Raw genomic sequence first — 26,384 nt, 5'->3', positions numbered from 1 at the left:
CTGAATACAAAAATGGGACTTCGATGCAAGTAAACTAGATATTTACATGCAGTGTTATTTTAGCATTATTTATATTCTATTCATAATATTTATTGATATATTTTAATTTTAGTAATTTTGTTAAGTGCTTTTGGCATTTTTACATATTTTTGTTTTTTAATATTTCTGTTTATCCATTTCTTTAATTTTTCAAAGCTTTTATAGCTTGTATTTTTTAATAAATTTATTTTTATTTAAGTTTTAGTAATTTTAGTCATGTACTTAACTTTTTTTTTTCCCAGTTAGCAGGTTTAGTTTCAAGTAACTAAAACTAAAACCATAAAAAACATTTTCATTAATTAATAAAATAATAATAAAACACATATTATTAATATTAAAATATGAAATAAAATATTTTAATTCTTTTTCAGGTAGTTGCAACATTTCTAATTTTCATCTAATTTGGCTTGGTGTACTGAAATAACTACAAATAAAATTAAAATAGTAATAAAAAATTAAAGACATTAAGAAAAAAACTAATAAAAATTACAAAAGAAATTATATTACAAGAACAACTTACATGAAAAACTTAAAACTGTTGCACTGGCAATGAACTGAAATAAAATAAGTTTAAACTGAAGTACTAAAATAACTAAAACTAAGATAACAATGACAATTAAAATTAAATTAAACAGAAATATTAAAAAAATTATAAAAATAACAAAAACACTAAAATGAAAACAGAAAATATAAAAATAAAAACATTCAAATTTTTTGTTAATATTCATTTCACAATTTTTTAATAATCTATTTTATTCATAATATTTTAACAAAAAATAAATTAAAAAAATTCTTCAGTTAAGAATAAAAACCCTGAGCAGAAGTGAATATTCCTTAGTTTTCTGCATTATTTCTGAGAAATATCCACGTCTCTCATTTCCTTGCTTTTGAAAGGAAATGCCTCCCAGAAAATGCTGTGCAATCAGCGGTCTGAATGTGTTCACGCTCTGCTTCTCCAGTTTGAGTCCGTCAGCTGTGTGAAGACCTGCAGCGTTTTACACACAGAGCACTGATGCAGCTCATGCATTTAATGCACAGAAACCTTCAGACTGAGAGCTTTTGTTGCTGTCACAAATCATTAACCCTGTTTGAGCAACCGGTAATTGGGCGATGAGTAATTACTTTTTCCATTCACTTCATTTAGCACAGAGAATTTATAAAGTTTATCTGAGTGGTTGCTAGGCAGACCAGGGTTATTATTATTAACTAAACATACATATTCACATATTAACTCCAATAAACAAAAATATAAGCCACCTATCAACAAGACAAAAAAAACATAATATATTGCACATGCAAGTAAGGTACCGTCCACATAATCTACATCTAATATACATATACTGTATGTGTACATATAATATATATATATATATATTAATGCTGTCAAACGATTAATCACAATTAATCGCATCCAAAATAAACGTTTTTGTTTACATAATATATATGTGTGTACTGTGCATATTTATTATGCATATATAAATACACACTCATACAGTATTAGAAAATATTTACATGTATTTACACATATATATTTATATAATTTATATTATATATAAATATATTTAATATACAAATATAAAATTTTTCTTGAATATATACATGTATGTGTGTGTATTTATATATACATAATAAATATGCACAGTACACACACATATATTATATAAATTAGTTTTTACTTTAAATTTGTTTTTGACAGTTTGGATGCAATTAATCGTTTGACAGCACTAATATATAAATATATATTTTATATTATATATAATATAAATATATTAAGTATATAAAAAAAAGCTTTATAAAACTAAAATGAAAAGTAAAGTGCATGGACAAAAATGTGGAATTTCCCAACGCATCCATCATTAACTTTACTGAATGATTTAATGAGTTTGTATGCTTCCGTACAGGCCTGTATAAACCTTATAACTGCACATCATCTTTCCTAAAAGCCTTTAATTACCGCTCTGTCTACACGAGTCAATATAAGACTCATAATACACCTTTATATCCATTAGACTGTAGTAATGACAGATGACAGGAAAGCAGCACAACCCGTCCGTGTGAGAACATGTTCACTAGTCAAGCGTTTATCAGCCGGCTTTATTCTGACAGACTTCAACAGAGACCGGACCGAAAGAACAGCATCAGTGCGCTGCTTCATAAAAATACAGACAATCACCAGCTACAGTAATGTCAATAATGTCTTTACAAGGTTTATGATCGCATTGATATGATTTCTATGGAAGAACTAGCCAGGAATTTGCCAAAGTTTGTGGCGACAAATCTTTGAAAGTTTTGTTTGAGGTTTGAGTTTTCTTTTCATATTTATCAACTATGGAAGCATTAATAAAAATATATTTAATTAGCTTTTTAATTTTTTTATATTTTTAGTTTTAATTTTCATTATAGTTTAAGTTTTTGTAATTTTATGTGATTTTGTTGTTTCTATTTATTTATTTATTTTTTTATATTTCTATTTAGCTTTAACTAATTTTTATTTCAGATTTAGTTTCAGTCATTTTATATTCATTAGTTTTTTTTAAACATTTCTATTTACCCATTTCATTTTTATTTAAGTTTTAGTAGTTTTGTTACGTGTTTGTTATTTTAATTGTTTTATTATTTCTATTTAGCTTTCATTTATTTTTATTTCAGATTTAATTTGTCATTTTATTTTCATTAGGTTTTTTTAACATTTCTATTTAACCATTTCATTTTTATTTAAGTTTTAGTAGTTTTGTTATGTGTTTATTTTAATTGTTTTATTATTTCTATTTAGCTTTCATTTATTTTATTTCAGTTTAGTACTTTTATTTGCTTTTATTTTTATTATTTTTAACATTTCTATTTAGCTTTAACTGATTTTTATTTCAGATTTAGTTTCAGTCATTTTATTTTCATTAGGTTTTTAAAACATTTCTATTTAACTATTTCCTTTTTATTTAAGTTTGAACTGATTTTTATTTCAGATTTAGTTTCATTTATTTTATTTTCATTAGTTTTTTTTTAAACATTTCTATTTAACCATTTCATTTTTATTTAAGTTTTAGTAGTTTTGTTATGTGTTTATTTTAATTGTTTTATTATTTCTATTTAGCTTTCATTTATTTTTATTTCCGTTTTAGTACTTTTATTTGCTATTATTTTTAACATTTCTAGTTAGCTTTAACTGATTTTTATTTCAGATTTAGTTTCAGTCATTTTATTTTCATTAGTTTTTTTAAACATTTCTATTTACCCATTTCATTTTTATTTAAGTTTTAGTAGTTTTGTTACGTGTTTGTTATTTTAATTGTTTTATTATTTCTATTTAGCTTTCATTTATTTTTATTTCAGATTTAATTTGTCATTTTATTTTCATTAGGTTTTTTTAACATTTCTATTTAACCATTTCATTTTTATTTAAGTTTTAGTAGTTTTGTTATGTGTTTATTTTAATTGTTTTATTATTTCTATTTAGCTTTCATTTATTTTATTTCAGTTTAGTACTTTTATTTGCTTTTATTTTTATTATTTTTAACATTTCTATTTAGCTTTAACTGATTTTTATTTCAGATTTAGTTTCAGTCATTTTATTTTCATTAGGTTTTTAAAACATTTCTATTTAACTATTTCCTTTTTATTTAAGTTTGAACTGATTTTTATTTCAGATTTAGTTTCATTTATTTTATTTTCATTAGTTTTTTTTTAAACATTTCTATTTAACCATTTCATTTTTATTTAAGTTTTAGTAGTTTTGTTATGTGTTTATTTTAATTGTTTTATTATTTCTATTTAGCTTTCATTTATTTTTATTTCCGTTTTAGTACTTTTATTTGCTATTATTTTTAACATTTCTAGTTAGCTTTAACTGATTTTTATTTCAGATTTAGTTTCAGTCATTTTATTTTCATTAGTTTTTTTAAACATTTCTATTTAACTATTTAATTTTTAGTAGTTTTGTTATGTTTGTTATTTAAATTGTTTTAATATTTCTATTTAGATTTAATTTTTTAATTTGTTTTAGTTTTAGTAATTTAGTTATGATCTTTTGTTATTTTGATTAGTATGTCAACATGTTAGCACGTCTTTTATTTCCATCAGTTGCCAACACAATAATTTCACGTTTTTAATCTATTATTAACATTATTGTAAGAATAATTATTTCATGAGGATCGAAATAGCATTTTTAAAGCTCTAATAAGATTTCAGAATCAGAATCAGAATCAGAATGAGTTTTATTGCAGGTATGTTTGCACATACGAGGAATTTGTTTTAGTGACAGTAGCTCCACAGTGCAACAGAAAATAAAAATTTAAATTAAAAATAAAATAATGCACAAAAATGGACAATGTGCCAAATAGCACAAACACAACCCCCCCCCCCCCCAACTTTTCAAAAAATGTAAAATTAATTTTAGTTCAGGTTTTAGTAATTTTGTTATCTGCATTTGTTATTTTTTTATTGTTTTTTTTAAATATTGATATAATTTCCAGTTTTGTGTGTGATCTGCATCAGATGGTCAGTGCATGTTGTCTGAGACTTTAGACTTCCACAGTAAACCAGCAAAACCAGTCCCAAGCCTGAACTAGTCTGGACCAGCATGAGAAATCTGGCAGATCTGTTCTCAGATCCCACCCTTGGGATCGGCTCTTTCATGTGTCCGTGTCATTTCCAGAGCTTTCCATATTACAATACCCAATATAATCCATAATCATGGCAGAGGTGTGAGTGTTAAAGCCTGACTCACCGGCGTACTTCGGGATGTTGGACTCGTCCATGGACCAGAAGCAGTGGTCAAAGGCGAACACCTGCAGACACACAAACACACGCATGTTAGGACACGCCTTACATCCAGCCTCACATGGACAAAATACACACACACACACACACACACACACACACACACACACACACACACACACACACACACACACACACACACACACAGAACATGATGTTGCTTGTCCTGAACACACTGAGAAACTCTCAGAGCATCGGGCTCATATCAGAGCATCAGTTTATAAAGGGCTTTGCACGATTTAAAAAAATATAAATTTAAATATTAGATTTAAATATACTAAGACTAAATGAAGATTAGAAATGTTGCCTCAACAACTAACTGAAATAGGTTTAAGCTGAAGAGCTAAAATTACTAACGGCTTACAGCCAAATCTTTACTTTTCTGAAACCTATGAAAAAATACTATAGTAATTTATAGTAAATACTATAGTGTTTTTGAACCATACTATAGTAAAATACTTGAATTAATATGTTGTGGTAATTCTATAGTTACTTTGGTAATATAACAAATGACTTTACCCAATACTGTACTAAGCTTTCTACAACTATAGGGTATATTATACTACAATACACTACAGTTTACTGCAGTAAAAACTAAAGTATACTACAGTATTTATTACAGTTTATCAGTTCACTATACAGTATGCTGTAGCATTCATTAACATTAGTGTGTTATAAATACTATAATATATACAGTATAGTACACTTTACTATAGTATGGGTCAAAAACACTATAGTATTTACTATAAATTACTATAGTATTTTTTCATGTGGGCTGACACTCTAACAGCAGAAACACACCAAATCTGCAAAACCAGACACTAATTCTCAGCCTTTGACTCAGTTTTCAATTTCATAAAACACTTTTTGCAAAACACAACACACAGTTCTCTATGAAACACACACAAATCTAACAGGAAGTATCTTGATTTCCTTTTCCAAACACAACCAATCAGAGTGCCTCACTAATTCATCACTAACTGCTCACACGTGCTTAACACCAACCAATCAATAAACACACATCAACACAACTTTTCTTTAGTACTGTGTAATTCACAACCACGAATGCTTACAGATGCTTTCAATCTTGCTTTCATGCTTACTGTCAATTTTTCAACATCTCTCTGCCGATTACTTTCAAACTTGTACAGAAATGTACACAGGAGCTCATGAAAAAAAGTTTTAGGTATATGTTGTATATGATATATGTAAGGAATAATTGACGACGGGCCGTTGAATTATTAGAAAAATAATGCACACCCGAGGTGGTGATGCGCATTATTTTTCTAATAATTCAACGGTCCGGAGTCAATTATTCCGCTTATACTACGGTTGCCACACCTCAAGACATCGATCAGATGATATATTTCAAGGGATTCGTCCGGTTTTTCTACTTAAATCGCTATTGTGAGTAGGATTATTTCTTCCGCATCTCATCCAACGACTCTTTTGCTAGTTCCAAAACGTCATTTTAAAGCTGGCAATGGAGGCTTGAGCCGTTGATAGCAGACTAATGCAGTTAATAATGAAGTTATTAGAAAGAGAGCGAGAGAGACAGAGACACAGAGAAAGAGAAACAGAGAGAGAGAGAGAGAGAGAGAGAGAGCTTGTATGAATTAGGCTACCTCTGTGTGTCCCTCAACAGTGTTCTGAAGCACCGTCTCTAAACTGTAAGTCTGCTTTAAGATGCAGCGCTGTTATTACCTCGCTAGTGAGAAATGTCATGTGTAGCCTTTAAGTTGCTACACTAGCCTAACTGATAAAATCGTCAGGGCAGCGCTGACAACGATGCGAAGTGATATGGAACTGTAATGCGGTCAAGAAAGCTGCCTGGAACTACGTTCGCCGTGCGTTTCCCTGAAAATAATTGCACACCTCAGAACGTTCGTCAGCCAATCAGATTCAAGCATTCAACGGCCCCGTAGTATAACTAAAAATATAATATTACGGCAAAGGTGTTTGCAACACAGGACAAATGTTTGCTTTTAGATTTGCTTCATTTTGCAAGAGATTTGTGTGTAAAGTAAAAAAAACGAGACAAAGTTTTGAAAATTTAAGCATTTGAAAAATACTGTAAATTAATTAAAATAAAAAATAAAAATATTTAAAAACTACAACTAATAAAAATGGCAAAAATAAACTAAATAACTACAAATTATACAAAAATTTAAATGAAAACCAAAACTAAATATAATTCAAAATATTATTAAAAAATATAATAGTATTTAAATAATACAAAAAAAAAGAAAAAATAGAGAGATCAATATAATATTTAACCATTCAACATCTGCTTTTCATGATTCTAGCAATTCCCGATGGACAAGATCAAGTGCCATTCACGTTTTATCAGTAAATCTCATTTTCACTCAGAAATTCATCTCATTATGGAAAAAAATGGGTTGCAAAATGCATTTCTTATTCACTTTTATATTCGTTCCATTTCATATTCAGCATCAAATCTTTTAAAGATTTGTTTGATGCAAGTAATCTAGATATTCACCAGCAGAACCAGTGCTATTTTACTATTATTTCTAAAATAATAGTATTTATTAATATTCTGAATTGGCATTTGAATATTTTTGTTATTTGTATTACTTTATTAATTTATTTTTATTTATATTAGGTTTTTTATATTTCTATTTAGCTCAGTTTTAGAAATTCTAGTACTTCAAATTATTATTATTTTTTTTCAGTTAGTAGCCAATGCAACAATTTTAAATTTAGGATTTTCATCTAATATTAATATTGTAAGAATCATTATTTCAAGATTCTTACAATTCCTATCCTCTCTTTTATCACTAAATATCCTGTTTCATTCACAATTACATCTCATTATGGAAGTAAAATGGGTTGCAAAATGCATTTCATATTGACTTTTTTATGCTTGCAACGCTAAGGTCATGGGTTCGATTCCCAGGGAATGCATGAGCTGATCAAATGCAAATCCTTAATGCAATGTAAGTCACTTTGGATAAAAGCATCTGCCAAATGCATAAATATTAATATACTTTTTTATTCTAGACAAAATGAGATTAAATGGAGAGCAAAAGTTTGCTAAAGTCTCCTGCATCCTAGCGGTTTCTCACGCGTCTTCTTCAGAGATTCAGAAGAGATCTCAACAATTTCTCAATCTCTACTTTGGAGTCTGCAATCACAAGTCAGAGATCTCAATGTGAAGTCAAGTCAGTTCTGAGCTGCTCTGCATTCATTTTATAGCTTTAGACTTATAAATGCATGACAGAAGAACTAAAAACTGAAGTGTCCTGAGCTGTAAAAGAGCAGCATGAGAGTGATGTGATACGGTTTCTCCTGAGAGACATTCTTACGGCGCTTGTGTACAGCAACGGTCTTTGCGAGACGCCGTTAATTAGATACATAAATCTGGAGACGGAGGAATGAATTCCTGCTTTGGTGACCCGTGTTTCCCGAGCGACGGGACACAGGCCTCCCTCATCTCACACCAAACAACACACAACTGTTAATGCATCAGAAGACATTAATGTTCGCCTAGTTTTGCAATAAAATATCTGAATGCTCTTAAAACAAGACACACTTCCCTGAGAATCAGTGTTGCATAAGATATTAAGAATCAGATGTGTTTTATAGTCTAGTCTTGTTCTAAAATCAGCTAAATCTTCCAGTGGAATTATATTCCATTCAGTGGATCAGAGGTATTATGTCTCATCTTCACTTTGAAAGATGATCAGAATTTTTTTTTTTATATCTGATGCCCCTTGATTCATTATTTTCATCATTCTACGGAATGCCCTATTATTGACTGAATTTTTTCCTTTTAAACCCTAAATGGATGCCAAACCATTTTTTTAAATTAATATTATTATTACATTTAAATCACAATTTTTTATTTTTTTATTAAATTTTATGGATAGAAATATAGATTTTTTTGTTTATTTTATAGATTTTTTTATTTATCTGTTTTTTATTTCTTCTTATGTAGTGTTTGTGCATATATTGGTATACACATAATAATAATAACAATAATTTGCAATTAAAGTTCATTTTTAAATTAATTTAAAAAATGTTTTAATTTGACTGATTTTTATTTATTCTATGATTTTATTTATATTATTATTTTATCTATTTTTTATTTATTCTTATCGTGTGTTTTTGCATATATATTGGCTTGCATATATATATATATATATATAGAGAGAGAGAGAGAGAGAGAGAGAGCTAATATAAAAAAAAAAGAGCTAATAAAAATTAATGGTCAGAATTAGATTGGCATTGAAAAACTAATAAAAAAAACTAAAAATACACGTATATTTAAGACTGCATGGAAAACAAGATCAATTAACATATAGTTTATATCTAAATGATTATTCACTTTATTTATTTGATTGTTTTTTGATTTCTTGTTACCTTGTGTGTGCATACTGGTATAATATTATTATTAATATCAGTATTACACACATACTGCATATACATAGGTGAGTATTAATGTATCTATGCATGCATCCAGTATAAATACTTGTCATTTATCTTATAGAAATTAATGTTCAGCATGCATGTAATCGAGGGATTTGCTGGTAAGTGTCAAGGGATCGATCATTTTGGTTTGCACTGAAAAACTAATAAATTTGAGAATAAATTTAATACGAAAATATTATATATTCAAGATTGCATGAAAACAAGTCTTACTTTCCCATAACTTAAACTGGTCTCATTTCCATACTGAAAAAGATGAAAACCAGGACTGATTGTGCAGCAGAAGGAGCTGTTTTTCTGTATTACAGCGTGTTGTGTCGGCGGCACTCGTGTTTTATGAGCGCATGAGTTTTCTCACCGTCTCTAGAGATCACTGGGCAACAGACAGAGTCTCTCATCTGTGAAATCAGACTGAGACAAATTCTGATTTGTGCTCTGATTGAGTGAAAACACTCCGTCTGAAGAGGAGAAACAACAGTAAACCATGACAAAGAGTTCAACAAATTCACTGCCAATACACTTTCCTTTTTCAAGAATAAACCGGCTATTTATTAATTAAAATTAAATCATTATAAATAAACTCAGACTTGTCTTCAGACCGATAATTTTGCATAAGATATTACGATATTAAGCTTGGATGTTTTTTTCCGCACTTTGTTCAGCATCGTTCACTGTTTTAAATGTGCTTTAAAAATGTAATAAACTTGAATAATCTTGAAACTTAATTTTGACAATCTTCATATTTATTAATCAGCTGATATTTCACATTCAGAGTTAATGCACTATTATTTAAAAGTTTGGAATAATTCAGAATTTTTAATGCTCACCAAGGCTGCATTTGTTTGCTCAAAAATACAGTAAAAATTATGAAATGTGAATTAATTAACTTTGTGAATATATTGTAAAATATATGTGATGTAGCCCTGTATTTTCAGCATCATTCCTCCAGTCTTCAGTGTCACATGATCTTCAGAAATCATAATAATATACTGATTTACTGCTCAACAAACATTTCTGATTATTATCAATGTTGTGCTGCTCAATATTTTTGTGGAAACGTTTTATTTTTCAGGATTCACAGATGAATAGAAAGTTCAAAAGAACAGTGTTTATGTGAAACATAAATATTTTGTAACATTATAAATGTCTTTACTGCCACTTTAATGCATCCTTGATGAAGAAAAGCATTAATTTATTTTATTTTTTAAATATATAAACAGCGGTTTAAGCCAATAATCATTCCTGTTTAGCCGATAAACAACATTAAGACAGATGAGAAATACTGTATCACTGACTTCTGTGAATAAAGTGCAATCTCTAATGAATGTAATTTAATCAGAAAGTAACCGTATTTGCATTAAAATGAATGCTGATGGCTTAATTTAAATATGCATGACAGATAGAGCTGGATTCAAGTCGTTTGTGAATAAAACGCAGGTTTGTGTGCAAAAATACTGCAGCAACTGAACAAGCAAAGAAATGCTTTCCAGTAATGTGCATGGAATTTCTGACCGGGTCTCTCAGCATTAGTCTGGTGGCAGCGAGCAGCAACAATGCAGCTTTGACTGCTGTACACTGGGTCTGTGTGTCTCCGCAGCTCTTTGTGGACGTTCACGAGATCTCAGAGGCCAGACACATTCACACAGACGCTCACCGGAAGATGAATAGCGACTCTAACCGCAGTGAAAAGCTGGGAATGCAACAGTTCAGTGAACCAAGTTTGCATGTGTGTTTCATGTTGAGTGTCATGTTTGATGCATCGGGCTTTTATGGCTCATATAGTCTGATTTACAGAGAATATAGAGGAAAAAACATCAGGGTTATTATTGTTAACTAAAGCTGAAACTAAAATTAAAACTATACAAAAAAAGTGTTAAATGAAGTAAAATAAAACAATATTAAATAAAAATATAATAAACAAATAATAAAAATAAAATATTAAATTATTTTTTAATTATATATATATATATATATATATATATATATATTTTTTTTTTTTTTTTTTATCCATTTATTTTTATTTCAGCTAGTTGCAATATTTGTCAAAACTTGATGCACTAAAATAACTAAAACTGAAACAATAATTTATTTAAAAAAATAAATAAAGATGACAAAAACACACAAAAAAAAAAAAAAATATATGATTCAAAATATTCATAGTAATTCAATAATACTAAAGCAACACAGAAGTAAAATATTGTGATTCACATTATTTTACATTATTTAAGTAAAATATTGTGATTCACATTGTGATAAGTGATTCACAACCATATGGGTTAGCTTAAATATTAATATGCAAATAAAGATGCGGGATAAACAAAAGGTAATCTTCTTCTTACCTTTGGCTGTTTCCTGAGCGTAAAGAGACGACAGCAGCACATCAGGACAGGAAAGAGTTTCCATCAGGACAAAAACAGAACAAAAGACAGTCAACAGACAATAAATGACTCTCAAGGAAACTATAAACTACTGTTTCAATGCTTGGGGTCAGCAAAATTGTTTTTGTTTTTAAAAGAAATGAATACTTTTATTCATCAAGGATGCGTTAAATTGATCAAAAGTGACAGTAAAGACATTTATAGTGCTACAAAAGATTTATATTTCAAATAAATGCTGCTCTTTTGAACTTTCTGTTCATCTGTGAATCATGAAAAATAAAATGTATCTCAGTTTCTGCAAAAACATGAAGCAGCACAACTGTGTTCAACATTGATAATAATCATAAATGTTTGTTGAGCAGTAAATCAGTATATTATTATGATTTCTGAAGATCATGTGACACTGAAGACTGGAGTAATGATGCTGAAAATACAGCTGCAGATCACAGAAATAAATTACATCAGAAGAGATATTGACATAGAAAACAGCTGTTTTAAATTGTAATATTTCACTATTTTTCATGAATTTTTGATCCAATAAATGCAGCCTTGGTGAGCAGAAGACACTTCTTTTCAAAACAATAAAAACTGCAACCCCAAACATTAGTATACATTTCTTGTTCATCAAATAAACAATTACCAACTAAAATACATTTAATTTTCCATAATTTCATATTTTAAAATTAAGAGAACTTCACAATCGTTGTTTCTGAAAAACATAACGTGTGATAATACAGCAATTAAAATGTTTAATATTTGATATCACGCTGATTTCAAAACATCACACACAAACCCCAAAAACATCGACAATCAACAAATATCATGAAAAGATGAGCTTATAACAGCACAACAAATCAATATCTGTCCCTGCAGCACAAAACCAGTCTTAAATCGCTGGGGTATATTTGTAGCAATAACCAACAATACATTGTATGGGTCAAAATTATACATTTCTCTTTTATGACAAAAATCATTAGGATATTAAGTAAAGATCATGTTCCATGAAGATATTTTGTAAATGTCCTACTGTAAATATATCAAAACTTAATTTTTGATTAGTAATATGCATTGCTAAGAACTTCATTTGAACAACTTTAAAGGAGATTTTCTCAATATTTAGATTTTTTTGCACCCTCAGATTCCAGATTTTCTAATAGTTGTATCTCAGCCAAATATTGTGCTATCATAACAAACCATACATCAATGGAAAGATTATTTATTCAGATTTCAGATGTATCTCAAATTTAAAAAAAATTAAATCTCAATTTAAAAAAAAATTACCCTTATGACTGGTTTTGTTGTCCAGGCTCACATATGACAAAAATAAAACAAAACATAAATACATTCAGCAAACAACAATCCTATAATTTCAATGCTGTAAAGCATAAATGGTCCTACTGTCTGACAAATTAATTTCTAAAAGCCAAAATAATCCAAGCAGATCATAAAATCTGCATGCATAATATTTATTAAAAAAAATAGTATTTCATGTCAAACACCCAATCGCTTTTTAATATTGTTCTTTTCTTTGTTGAAGGCAAGAAAGATACGCTATTAAAACGTTAGATTAGAACTTTTTTCCCAGCACTTTCCAGATTGCGTGATACTGGTCATTTCTTTCCCCTTCAGACCTCATCAGTGACTGATTAACGCAGGTCTTTAGTGTCTCCTTGCATTACGCTGCTGTTCACTGAGCTGTTCAGTGGTATTTCCTGACTGATCAGCCTGTGAATGCACTCATAAAGCACTCAGATTTAGGCCTGAATGTCGCAACAGATCTGCTGTGTAAACTTCAGGCAAGCCTGTGGACTTTACAGCTCCAAAACCTTCCTCCCTCTCCTAAATGCAATGACAACTGGGAAAAATGCATGCAACAGTCATGCATGCATGAAACACTTTCACAAAAAAAGAGTCAGTGCATGAATGAAAACATAACTAAAATGATTGTTGCAAAGCATTGCTGCATTAGAATTATTGCATGCAATGCTGTGGTGGAATTTGGAAAAAATAGAAGTATCTTGCATCTGCATTGTAAAAAAATTGATTTAAAAAAAAGGTATTTCTACTTCAATTTTCTCTTGTTTTAAATCAATAGCTCACTAGTTTTGGAAGAGATCTCTAGCATTACCAACACGAGAGACTAAAATACTCCTCCGGTCACCACAAATGTTTCCCAAGCTCCTTCAGAAGAACTAAAAACATCTCTCAAATGACTTTCCCATACACATTCAATTTGCTTTCTAAATATAAAAACCAAAAGAAAAGCTCAGATCTTTACAAAAGCAGTGATATATGTTACTCAAATTAAATAGAGGTCAATCTTAAAGCAGTTTTATTAGCATTAATATGCTATCATTGTTATTGTTAATATTGAATTAGATTTTATTTTTAAATGTTCTTTTCTTTAATGTTTTGTTAATTGTAATTTTTAGGCTTTCCTGTAGCTCTACTACTCCTGTAGTAGAGCATGGCGCTAGCAACGCCAAGGTCATGGGTTCGATTCCCAGGGAAAGCAAGAGCTGATAAAATGTAGAAACTGTAACTTGAATGCATTGTAAGTCGCTTTGGATAAAAGCATCTGCTAAATGCATAAATGTAAATGTTAAAAATGTTTCATTTTGTTTTAAAAAGTTATATGTGTTAACTTTTCAATTTTAGATTTAGTTTTCTTTCATTTTTTGTAAATTTATTTCTATATTTTCTGTTTTTCTTTCATTTTTGCTAACCATTTTTTTGTTTGAAAATGTTTAATTTTGTTTTAAAAAATGTTTAATTTTGTTTTAAAAAAAATAATTTTGTTAACTTTTTTTTGTTAATTTTTTATGTTTTTATTTTAATCTTAATGCTTTAGTATATTAGTTGTTAAATTTGTGTTTTTCATGTCTATATATTTATTCATTTTATTTTTTTTAAGTATGACTATATAGTATTTTTACTTTTATTTATTAGTTTTAGTTTTTTTAGATTTAATAATTTAGTACTTTAAACTATAATTTAAACAATCAGTAAAATATATATTTTTTTATTATCTATTTTATTGGAGTGTGAAAAGGTGACTAGTTAAAGGGTTAAAAATAAACATTCCTTGTTCACACAAATTATATGTAAAATTTTTTTGCTGATAAACACAGACACAATATGCATCAATATAATTCTATATTTAAAATAAAATTTTATTTTAAAAACAATAATAATGTAGCGTAAACTCTAAAGAACTAATACAACAACAGAACAAGACATGACATTTACAACATCGTAATGGTTTAACTAGTACTGTACCATTAGTCATGGTTAAGATATCATCACAACCCTATCAAGCACTGAACTTCACTTTACATCGATGCAGCAGCATCTCAGCCCAGAATGACTTATTAACGCAGGCAGAAACAGAGCAGAGAGTGAATATTAGTTTGCTCTGTGTGCCGCTGCTGATCAGTGTGTGTGTATAAGCAGAGCCATTGTGCCTCCAGCCCTCATTAGGGTGCATGACGGATGCCACAGACTCCAGAGAGATGAAAACAGACCACTAACTAGTGTAACGACCAGCCGCTAATCACAGCCGATTACCTGATTAATGTCAGTGCATGATTATCCAGTAAACTAATGTATGCATTTGGTATGATCAAGACCAATAACTTGCAATTCCCGTATTGTATTATCATACATTTATGTATTTGGCACTCTTTTATCCAAAACACTGGATTCAAATGATACAGCTGATCAGTTCATGCACTGCTTGGCAATCAAACCCATGATCTTGGCATTGCATGCACTATAATCTGCTGTTAGAGCTTCAGCTATCAGCACATGGACACATGTAAAACAGTGAGGTCAACTCAGAGCTGCAGGGAAAACGTGACCTTTGACAACACTCATGACTAACTAGAAGATCCAGAATGATTCCATAGACTTCACATGTTCTGCATTGATTTTGTGGGAGAATCTGCAGAGATCTGCTGAAAAGATTCACACGGATGAGCATTTACATACTGCACTGACTGCACACTTTGTTTCTGCATGCACAGATTCTGTGTGCATCAAACTACTCGAATACAACACACTGAGCTGGCAGTGAAACAAATGTAACCGCTTATAACATGTGCCTTTAGCGTGTGCACACTAACACAGAAACGCCACATATGATCACAGTCGTCCCGAAGCAGATACTGGCACTTTAGAGCTCCTGCTTCTCAAATGGACAGTATTGCCATGGGTTGAAAATGATATGATCACATGATATGAATAATTTTATATAACAGTAATATTCATATTTTTTAATATAATAACATTATATATTTATACTAAAATATTTATATTATACATATTTACATATATTTATACTTTATACTTACATCGATAGATATATAGAAATATAATTCATTTCTTTATTAAATTCATAATTTTTATTAATTAAATGAACACATTTTAAAATATTTTATATAAATAATAAATTAACCTATCTATACAAATTATTACAATTTCTTTAAATAATGTAAAAACGCTTTTTTTTTTTACATTTATTTCTTAAACATGCATTACATTTATTTTTCAAATACATAAAAAATAATACAAAATATAGTAAAATATTTGTATATATCATTAATTCGGATATCTATAAATAAATGAATAACAAATTTATATATGTATATATTTTTTTCATGCAATTAATTTACATAAAAAAATTATATTTGCATATAATTTACAAAAATGCAAACACATTCATTTTCACAATGTATTCAATAATTATTACATTAAAATATCAATATTTTTATTATATATATATATATATATATATATATATATATATTTACATTACATTTAGTCATTTAGCAGACGCTTTTATCCAAAGTGACTTACAAATGAGGACAATGGAAGCAATTAAATCAACAAAAGAGCAATACTATGCAAGTGCTATAAGAAGCCTCAGTTAGCTCAACACAGCACACGTAGCAAGTTTTCTTTTATTATATAATAAATAAAAATAAAACAGACAGAATAGAAAAAGAATAGAGCAAGCTAGTGTTAGAGGCCTTTTTTTTGCTTGTTGTTAATTGTATAATAAATAAAAGAAAACAAAGAGATAGAATACAAAAAGATTAGAGAAGCTAGTGTTAGTTGTTCTTGTTTTTTTTTAAAGAAAACAAGCATTTAGTAAATGAATAGAGTGCGAGTCTAAAAGGGGCATGTTTTTTTTTTTTTTAGAAAAGAAGCTAGAGGTTCAAATAAAGATGGAAGAGATGTGTTTTTAGCCGATTCTTGACTCAGCTGCTCGGATTGAGTTGGGCAGGTCATTCCACCAGGAGGGAACATTTAATGTAAAAGTCTGTGAAAGTGATTTTGTGTGTCTTTGGGATGGCACAATAAAGTGACGTTCACTTGCAGAACGCAAGCTTCTAGAGGCAAATAAGTCTGAAGTAATGAATTTAGGTAAAGGGGTGCAGAGCCAGTGGTGGTTTTGTAGGCAAACATTAATGCTTCGAATTTTATGCGAGCAGCTATTGGTAGCCAGCGCAAATTGATGAACAGAGGTGTGATGTGTGTTCTTTTTGGCTCATTAAAAATTAATCTTGCTGCTGCGTTCTGGATTAATTGTAAAGGTTTGATAGAACTGGCTGGAAGATCTGCCAAGAAAGCATTACAATAGTCCAGCCTGGACAGAACAAGAGCCTGAACAAGGAGTTCTGAAGCATGTTCCAAAAGAAAGCGCCTGATCTTCATGATGTTAAATAAAGCAAATCTGCAGGACCAAGCAGCTTTAGCAATGTGGTCTGAGAAAGTCAGCTGATCATCAATCATAACTCCAAGATTTCTGGCTGTTTTTGAAGGAGTTGTGGTTGATGAGCCTAACTGGATGGTGAAATTATGATGAAACGATGGGTTTGCTGAAACCACAAGCAGTTCTGTCTTGGCAAGGTTTGAGCTGAAGGTGATGGTCCTTCATCCAGCAAGAAATGTCTGTTAGACAAGCTGAGATGCGAGCAGCTATTGTCGGATCATCAGGATGGAATCAGAGGTAGAGTTGAGTGTCATCAGCATAGCAGTGATCTGAAAAGCCATGTTTCTGAATGACAGAACCCAGTGATGCCATGTAGACAGAGAAGAGAAATGGTCCAAGAACTGAGCCCTGAGGCACCCCAGTAGTTAGATGATACGACTTGGACACCTCACCTCTCCAAGATACCTTGAAGGACCTATCTGAGAGGTAAGACTCAAACCACTGGAGTGCGGTTCCTGAGATGCCCTTTACTAATAGGGTTGACAGGAGGATCTGGTGGTTAACCGTGTCAAAAGCAGTGGACAGATCCAGCAAGATAAGTATAGAAGATTTGGAATCCACTCTTGCAAGTCTTAGGGCTTCAACAACTGAGAGCAAGGCAGTCTCGGTTGAATGTCCACTTCTGAAACCAGACTGGTTACTGTTGAGAAGGTTGTTCTGTGTGAGAAAGGCAGAGACTTGGTTGAACACAGCTCGTTCAAGGGGTTTTGCAATGAAAGGAAGAAGGGAAACCGGTCTGTAGTTCTCTAAAAGGGATGGGTTAAGGGTGGGTTTCTTAAGTAGTGGGGTTATACGAGCCTGTCTAAATGCTGAGGGAAAAACACCAGTACGAAGGGATGTGTTAATGATGTGAATGAGTGCAGGTACAACTGCAGGAGAAATGACTATATATATATATATATATATATATATATATTCTGACAGCAGACATTCTGTCTTCCAAGAGAATTACACAATCAGAGAAACACAGAAACATCTGGAGTGCAGCGTGCACTATGCAGTAATTGTGCGCTATTATACAGGTACATCTCAAAAAAATTAGAATATCGTGAAAAAGGTCAATATTTTTTGTCACTCATTTCAGAAAGTGAAACCCATATATTATATAGATTCATTACACATAGAGTGAAATATTTCAAGCCTTTATTTCTTGAAATGTTTATGATTATGGCTTACAGATAATGAAAACCCAGAATTCAGTGTCTCAGAAAATTAGAATATTACATAAGATCAATAACAAAAAGGATATTTTAAACAGAAATGTCAGGCTTCTGAAAAGTATATTCATTTCTATGCACTCAATACTTGGTTGGGCCTCCTTTTGCATGAATTACTGCATCAATGCGGTGTGGCATGGAGGCAATCAGCCTGTGGCACTGCTCAGGTGTAATGGAAGCCCAGGTTGCTTTGGTAGCGGCCTTCAGGTCATCTGCATTGTTGGTAGATTCTCTATGGGGTTCAGGTCAGGCGAGTTTGCTGACCAATCAAGCACAGTAACACCATGGTCACTGAATCAAGCTTTTGGTACCTTTGGCAGTGTGGGCAGGTGCCAAGTCCTGCTGGAAAATGAAATCAGCATCTCTGTTGCTTGTGCACCTTTTCCTACCCAACTTCTTCCTTCAAGTTAACGTTGCATTTAATATGCTTTGATACAGCACTCTGTAAACAGCCACAGCTTTCAGTAATGACCCTCTGTGACTTACCCTCTTTGTGGAGGGCGTCAATTTTCCTCTTCTGGATCATTGCCAAGTCAGCAGTGTTCCCCATTATTGTGGTTTCAAAGAACAAGAGATACCTGGAACTTATACTGTAGGGATGGTCATTAATTGAAACTCAAATGTAAATATTCTAATATTTTGAGATACTAATTTTTGACTTTCATGAGCTGTAAGCTCTAATCATCAAACTTTAAAATGAACGAAATGTTTTACTTTACATGTAATGAATCTAAAATATATGAAAGTTTCACTTTTTGAAATAAGTTACAAGAAAAACATTTTCACGATATTCAAATTTTTTGAGATGTACCTGTATTACGCCAGTTTTCATACATGATCAAGAATAGCAGACTAGACTCACTGAACAGTTACTGGAGTGGAATAGAGAGGAATATTTTCAGGGGCTTCCCTCCATCAGGAGTCGGATTAATGAGAAGTGGGTCAGTTCACGATCCAGGCAACTGAATCTTCACTCAGCAGACCACAGAATCAGAAGAGAACGATGTTCATGTCCTGCCCTGTTCTTTCTATTGCACAGATCTCACTGGTCACACAACAAACATCCAGTACAATGAAGTGCACAAATGACTCTCATCAGTTACAGGTCTGAATCAACCTCTCACTGAAACATTCGGAGCAGATCTTAACTTGTTAATGTGTGATATTGTATTTAAATGGACAGTTCACCCAAAAATGGAAATGTGCTGTTAATTTACTCATCCTCAGGTCATCCAAGATGTAGATGAGTTTATATTTTTCAGTAGAACAGTAAAACATTTTTTAGCTGATACCGTGGTACTTGGTGATTCATAAAATACAAGTCAATGGCTACCGGCACTTTGGGAGTCAAAAAAGCACATCAGGCAACACAAAAATAAAGCAAGTGACTCCTGAAGATGTCTTGAGGTCTTATGAAGCGAAACGATCAGTCTGTGCAAGAAACTGAACATTATTTACAACATTATTACCTGATACTCTCGTCTGAGCTGATGAAGATAGTGTACTTCAATTATGATCAGGAAGCTGATCTCTGATAAGACAACTGTTGAGGATAAACTAGAATTAATGTGTATCAGACATAATGTTGAATAACTCCATGAGAGCAATAAATAATGCTTGAGTAATATTCCCCCAAACAAAATGAAGTACAAAGTTAGCTGCTAGAAGCTAGGCAACATTGTCTCTTTAATATAGGCATAGAGGGACTGAAGATGATGTTGTGCTAGCATGAATAGCATTATCACACTATTGTTAAATGAGCGATTTTAGAATAATTTAGGTTATCACCAAGTCTCTGACTAAACATCATCATTAAAATCGCCATTGAAATCTGACAATGACTGTCTCATAATGTTCTAAACACACGAATCCCAAATTGCGTTTTCTCAGGCTGACCAGTCAATGCTGAAGTTATGCGCTGTCCTAAATGTGCGTCTCAGAGCACCGACCGCCTCCACAACAACTGGAGCCTCCAACAGCAGCCGAAGCTACTTAATCCATCAGCAAATGGCTCATAACGTAGAAGGCGGGACCTATCGGCCACTCTGCGTGCTGCACTTCCTCCCATCAGCGCAACAGTTATGCAACTTTAGACCCTTCCAGACAACATTTCCAAGTGCCTATCTCTATGTATATAGAGATTTTGTCAGACAACATCTGGATTATAAATCAGAATTTAAAAGAGCATTTCAGTTACTATTTCAAACTGTCTGACAACAAAAGAATTATGGACGGTTTATGCAATGTGGCTGTATTAAATACATTACTGTATGTGAGCACAGAGAGTAGCAGAGAAGTGAACAATAAAATGGTGACACTAGGTAGAATGTAATGCAGGTAATGAATATGCTAAAAGCCATATAATGTCATCTAGAGATATTTAGGGAATCAAACAGGCTTTAGCTACTCACTGAAAATAGCCAAAATCCCTATAAGGCAAGTCATGTCACTCGGCGACCATCTTTGAAACGCCTCTTGGGCATGCAAGTGCAGCTAATATCTCTTTAAATGGGGAAACATCAAATTCTCCAAAATTAATATTTGAAATCACCAATGAAATCTGACAACACTGATACGTTTTCTTCATGTAGGGAGGTCCGATCTCGACTGAAATGTTCATGAGTCACTTCTGAATCAAGCCGCCTATACTGGTCGATGCGGCGAATCGTGTGTTCAAAACACGACCGGAATCTGTTTGTGACGAACTAGAAGACTGTTAAGCAAGTATCTGTGCAATGGATTAGCGTTTTGAAGCTGTCTTGAGTGTAAAAGCGAGTGGCTGTGCGACAGAACTGAACTGACTCGTTTGTCTGTGCGACCGACTAAAACTGTTTTAGCGCGCGTCTGTGCGACAGAACTCAAGGCTGACTAAGTGCATGTCTGTGCGACAGACTATGTGAGTGTGAGTGTGAGTACGGATGATCTTATATATCTTATTAATTGTAGTGGGAGGAGTTACAATCAACTGATGCTGCAGTCACGCCGTGGTCTGTCTGATCTACGCTTGAGCTCCATTCGTCGCTCAAACCAGGGATTCATTTTGTGTTGCCTGATGTGCTTTTTTGACTCTCAAAGTTGCGGTAGTCATTGACTTGCATTTTATGAGTCAGCAATGATCACGGCTTCAGCTGAAAATCTTCTTTACTGTTCAACTGAAGGAAAAAGTCACCTACATCTTCGATGACCTGAGGGTGAGTAAATTAACAGCACATTTTCACTTTTGGGTGAACTATCCCTTTAAGGCTTCTGAAAATGACTTGTTCGCAATCAAAACCAGGATCTTAAAATTCCTTCCAATTCCCATCCCTGACTCTCTCACTCCTGCAGCCAAAAGCTCAAAAAGACAGAATAATGAATCCGCTTTAGACTCGCAGCAGATGCTGAACCTGCAGGAAATCACACACAATCACTGCAGCAATTCAAATGTGTGGAATGTTCAAGAATTCAAACTTTCGGAAAGTTCCAAAAATTAAACTCTTGCTACAATGTTTCCAGTCGGAACTGACAGAACGTTTGACACTTTGGAAATGTACCAAAAAATTTAAATGTTGCAACATCACATTAACGTTGCTTTCCAGCACTGACTAAAATTTCAGAGATTAATTAATGGTTGTTTACTGAGAAACTGCATGCAAACCAAATCCATGCTGGTATGGAAACCATATGTTTCCCACTCTATTTTTATTCATCAGAGCATAATAGTGCAAAGGAGAGGACAGGACAAGCCACATCAGGAAGGAAGAAACGTGCCCTTCCCACAGAGCAATCAGTCTGAGAGCTAAAACAAAGCTGAACTACAGCGTCCTGCCCAACACTTCTAAAGAAATGAATCATTCTATTCATCAAGGATGCATTAAAGTAATCAAAAAAGACAACAAAGACATTTATAGCTTACTTTTAAACTTTCTATTCATCTGTGAATCCTGAAAAATAAACTGTATCATGGTTTCCACAAAAGTATTGTGCAGCACAACTGTTTTCAACACTGATAATAATCAGAAATGAAGAACGGTTTTTGAAGAACCAGAAATGTTCTTGTATTGCATCACTTTTAAGTTGCAAACATTATTTTGATGAGCTCTGCTGACATAATAATGTTGATCATTATTGCATGCAAATGAAAAACTCTGTTTTTGTTTGTTTGTTTGTTTATTAATAAAAAAAACCTTTGGCACAAAAATGGTCAATTCTGTTTTTCTAGGAATTAATGTTTTCTTATTAAAAAAAAATTGGCACAAAATTATGTCAATAATATTTTTCTCGAAATTATGGTTTTCTTAATATTTGGCCCAAACATTTTGTCATTAATAATGTTTTCCAAGAAATTCATGTTTTCTCAATTAAAAAAAAATGTGTTACAGAAAAATTATGTAAATGAAGTTTTTAGAAATTAATGTTTTGAAAAACAAATTTTAACTCAAATATATTTTTTTTAGTTATCAATAATAACCCTGGTTTCACAGAGCGTTCAGTAATTTAAAAGAGTGACAAATGCATTTAAGAAGTGAATTCATTCCCTTTAAAAGATTTTCAGTGACAACAGTTTATAAAATTGGACAAAACATGGTGCCTCTGCTGAAAGCAGTATTTTACTAAAATGGTTGGTAATGTATCTCTGCATGGTCCCTAATATTACTTTGGTCATAAACTGCTTTCAAACAATGCATGTGAAGAGTGTCTCCTGTTTTACATCTTCACACGGATCAGGACTCACTTCTGCATTTAAATGTGTCACTCTTGAAGCTCTGCAGTGTGTACGTGGCTGATTTCTCACACACAATACGCCGGAAAACACGTCGAGACAAAAGATGCATTCCAGAGGTTGACCAGCGAAGCCTGCATCGTCATTGAGGAGACAAACACAGACGAGTCTGAATGACAAACAGACGCTCAACGCTCTTGTTTTATCTGACACATTTCAATGCATCAGTCTCTCTTATGAATTAAAAGGAAACAGAGGCTTCATCCAGGAATTCAGGTTAAACCAACAGCTTATTGTTTTTAATAAAACAGCTCAAACAGCAATATAATAAAAGCCAACGTTCAAGAAATTCTTCTGCCTAGTGTTGTTTTAGTATTATGTATATACTATTATAATTATTATTAATGTTTCGAATTAGCTTTTATTTTTATATTTTCTGTTTATGTGCTTTTGCCATTTTTATCATTTTTTAAATAATACTATTATTTATAAATTTGTTTTAGTTTAGTTTCAGTTCATTTTAGTACTTAAACTTTTCAGTTTCAATTTTAGTTTTTAGTAATACTCGTGCTTCTGTCATTTTTTAAATATTACTATTTAAATTTAATTTATTTTTGTTTCAGTTTTAATTAAGTGTGAGACCTAAATTTATGTTTATATTTTCACTTTTAATTTTAGTAATATTGTCATTTTATTAGTTTTGTTGTTGTTGTTGTTGTTTTCAGAATGTTACTATTTATTTTTATTTGTTTTAGTTTAGTTATTTTAGTATTTCAGCGTAAATGTATTTATTTTTAGATTTTCAGTTTTCATTTTAATTAATTTTTTAGTAATATTTGTATGTGCTTTTGTCACTTTTATCAGTTTTACTTCTTCAAAATACTATTTTTTTATTTAATTTTATTTTAGTTTTAGTTCATTTTTGCGCTTCAACTTAAACTTATTTCAGTTATTTGCACAGGCCACATTGTTCATTTTTGTTTAGAAGCTTTTCTTCCAATATTTATGTTTTTATTTTAGCTTTATTTCAATAAAAAAACATATTTTGAATAAAAACCAAAACAAAAACGTTTCAGGTAATAACCACAGATGTTTACATGGGAAGTAGGAGCATTAATTTAATGTGTTATTACACATCACTGATACATGCACTAACATGCCCTTCTCCTGCTTGAGCCGCACATATCCCATCAGATACCGCCACTCCTCTGGGGCAAAGGAAATGACTTGACGTGATTGAATGCGAGAGATAAGATGAAAATTACAAGGTTACGAGTTTAAGCAGGAATTATCAGATGAAAGCACACTCTCACTCATCAGCTCATAGTCATCCCCTTACACTATGAAGAGGAAGTAGAGCTGGGAAACCAAGAGGGAAAACGTAACTACTTCCTCTATCCTGCGATCATCAGCAGCCGATGGCAGCCAAACCCCAAATCCAATGATACTTCAATGGTTTCATGCTCTGAGAAGCCAATAATTCACCACACAAAACACACTGCGGTCAAAACAGACCATGTTCATCCTACATGCAAGTCAAGTCACATCTATTTCTATTGCTCTTTATACAATACAGTTGGTTTCAAAGCAGCTTCACTGTAATAAACAGGGAAATAACATCGTTAATGCTGTCAAATTCATCAATTATTAAACAAATTCAATTCAGATCATGTTTGATTCAATTCAATAACCCAATCTGCAACCTATTCTTAAAGGAATTGCTTTACCAGGAAATAATCCCATTGAGATTCAGAATCTCTTTTTCAAGGGAATCCTGGCCAAGACAGCAGAATAATAGATCCATGTTAAAAAAATATACAGTAAAAACAAAAACAACATTTAACAGAAAAAAGTTTGTAATTTAACATCATCTCAACATAATTACCAGCAACGCTCAATATCAGCACATGTGCATTTAGTACTCAGATAGTCCTTTATCCTAAGTTTAAACCGTGTCATTGTTGGTAAATAGTCTAATTTTAGCTGATTCTGCAATTTATACCAAGATAAAGGTGCAAAAACGTTAAAGGCACTTTCCCCAAAGCCAGTTCTCATTCGTGGAATGTAATACACGATTTGCCCATATGATCGGAGATTACATTTCCTGGTAGAGACTTTACGAGTCAGAAGAGAACATAGGTAAGGAGGCAATTTATACAGTATGGCCTTAAAAAGAAAAACATACCAGTGCTCCAGCCTGCGATTTTGCAAAGATAGCCAACCAACACTCTCATACAAGCTACAATGATGAATACGAAAACTAGAATTTGTTACAAATCTTAGTGCTGCATGATATACTGAATCCGGCATTTTCAACAAAAATTTAATAGGAATAGGAATAGGTATATCAACCCAAAAAATGAACATGTTCTCACCCTCAGTCCACCCAAGATTAGGATGAGTTTGTTCCTTCATCAGGTTTGGAGAAATGGATGCTCTGCAGTGAATGGGTGCCGTCAGAATGAGAGTCCAAACAGCTGACGTTTTTAGCTAAAATGCGAGTCCATTATCCATAATAACGCTTCCTCCAGTGAAAAAGTCCATCTCTTGTTGTCTCTCACAATCCAGCCACATATTTGTTTTGGATCGTTTTGGCTTGTAAACGCTGTAAACCCTCTGTGCAGATTTCTCTCCTGATTCAGACCAAACCACTTTTTCACTGGAGGAAGCGTTATTATGGATTATGGACTCGTATTTTAGCCAAAAAACATCTTAATGCTGGGTTTGTTTCAGCTTTTGTCTTCTCAAGATGTTAACTGATGGACTGGAGTGGTGTGGATTATTGTGATGTTTTTATCAGACTCTCATTCTGACGGCACCCATTCACTGCAGAGCATCCATTGCTGAGACACTGATGCAGAGACACATTTCTACAAAACAAACTCATCCTAATCTCAGATGGCCTGAAGGTACATTTTCAAAAAATGTTAGTGTTTTGGTTGAACTAGTACTTTAAGTCACAACCAACCAGTTGAAACCATTGCATTACACAAGGGCCTTATATCTATTTTACAAACAAACAAACACACTAAACGTTTAAAGATGAA

At 31.9% G+C, this 26,384-nt stretch overlaps 2 protein-coding genes across 5 annotated transcripts in view; both read right to left on the bottom strand.

Annotated features, from left to right (window-relative positions):
• The window catches only part of ifnlr1 (interferon lambda receptor 1), a 676,379-nt gene that overhangs the window by 164,822 nt on the left and 485,173 nt on the right, over positions 1-26,384 (bottom strand). The gene's annotated exons all lie outside the window — the stretch shown is intronic.
• The window catches only part of kif13a (kinesin family member 13A), a 79,962-nt gene that overhangs the window by 46,987 nt on the left and 6,591 nt on the right, over positions 1-26,384 (bottom strand). For all 4 annotated transcript variants that reach the window (XM_079430902.1, XM_079430905.1, XM_079430904.1 and 1 more), the window contains exons 3-4: positions 11,604-11,616; positions 4,763-4,823 (exon numbers count right to left, since the gene is read on the bottom strand). In XM_079430902.1, the coding sequence (XP_079287028.1) occupies positions 4,763-4,823; positions 11,604-11,616 (74 nt within the window). The remainder of the gene's footprint in view (positions 1-4,762; positions 4,824-11,603; positions 11,617-26,384) is intronic.

This window comes from Barbus barbus (assembly GCF_936440315.1).
Source record: "Barbus barbus genome assembly, chromosome: 12".
In the NCBI taxonomy this organism is placed as follows: Eukaryota; Metazoa; Chordata; class Actinopteri; order Cypriniformes; family Cyprinidae; genus Barbus; species Barbus barbus.
Note: the sequence above shows the minus strand (reverse complement) of the source record. Positions and strands in the feature narration are given on the sequence as shown.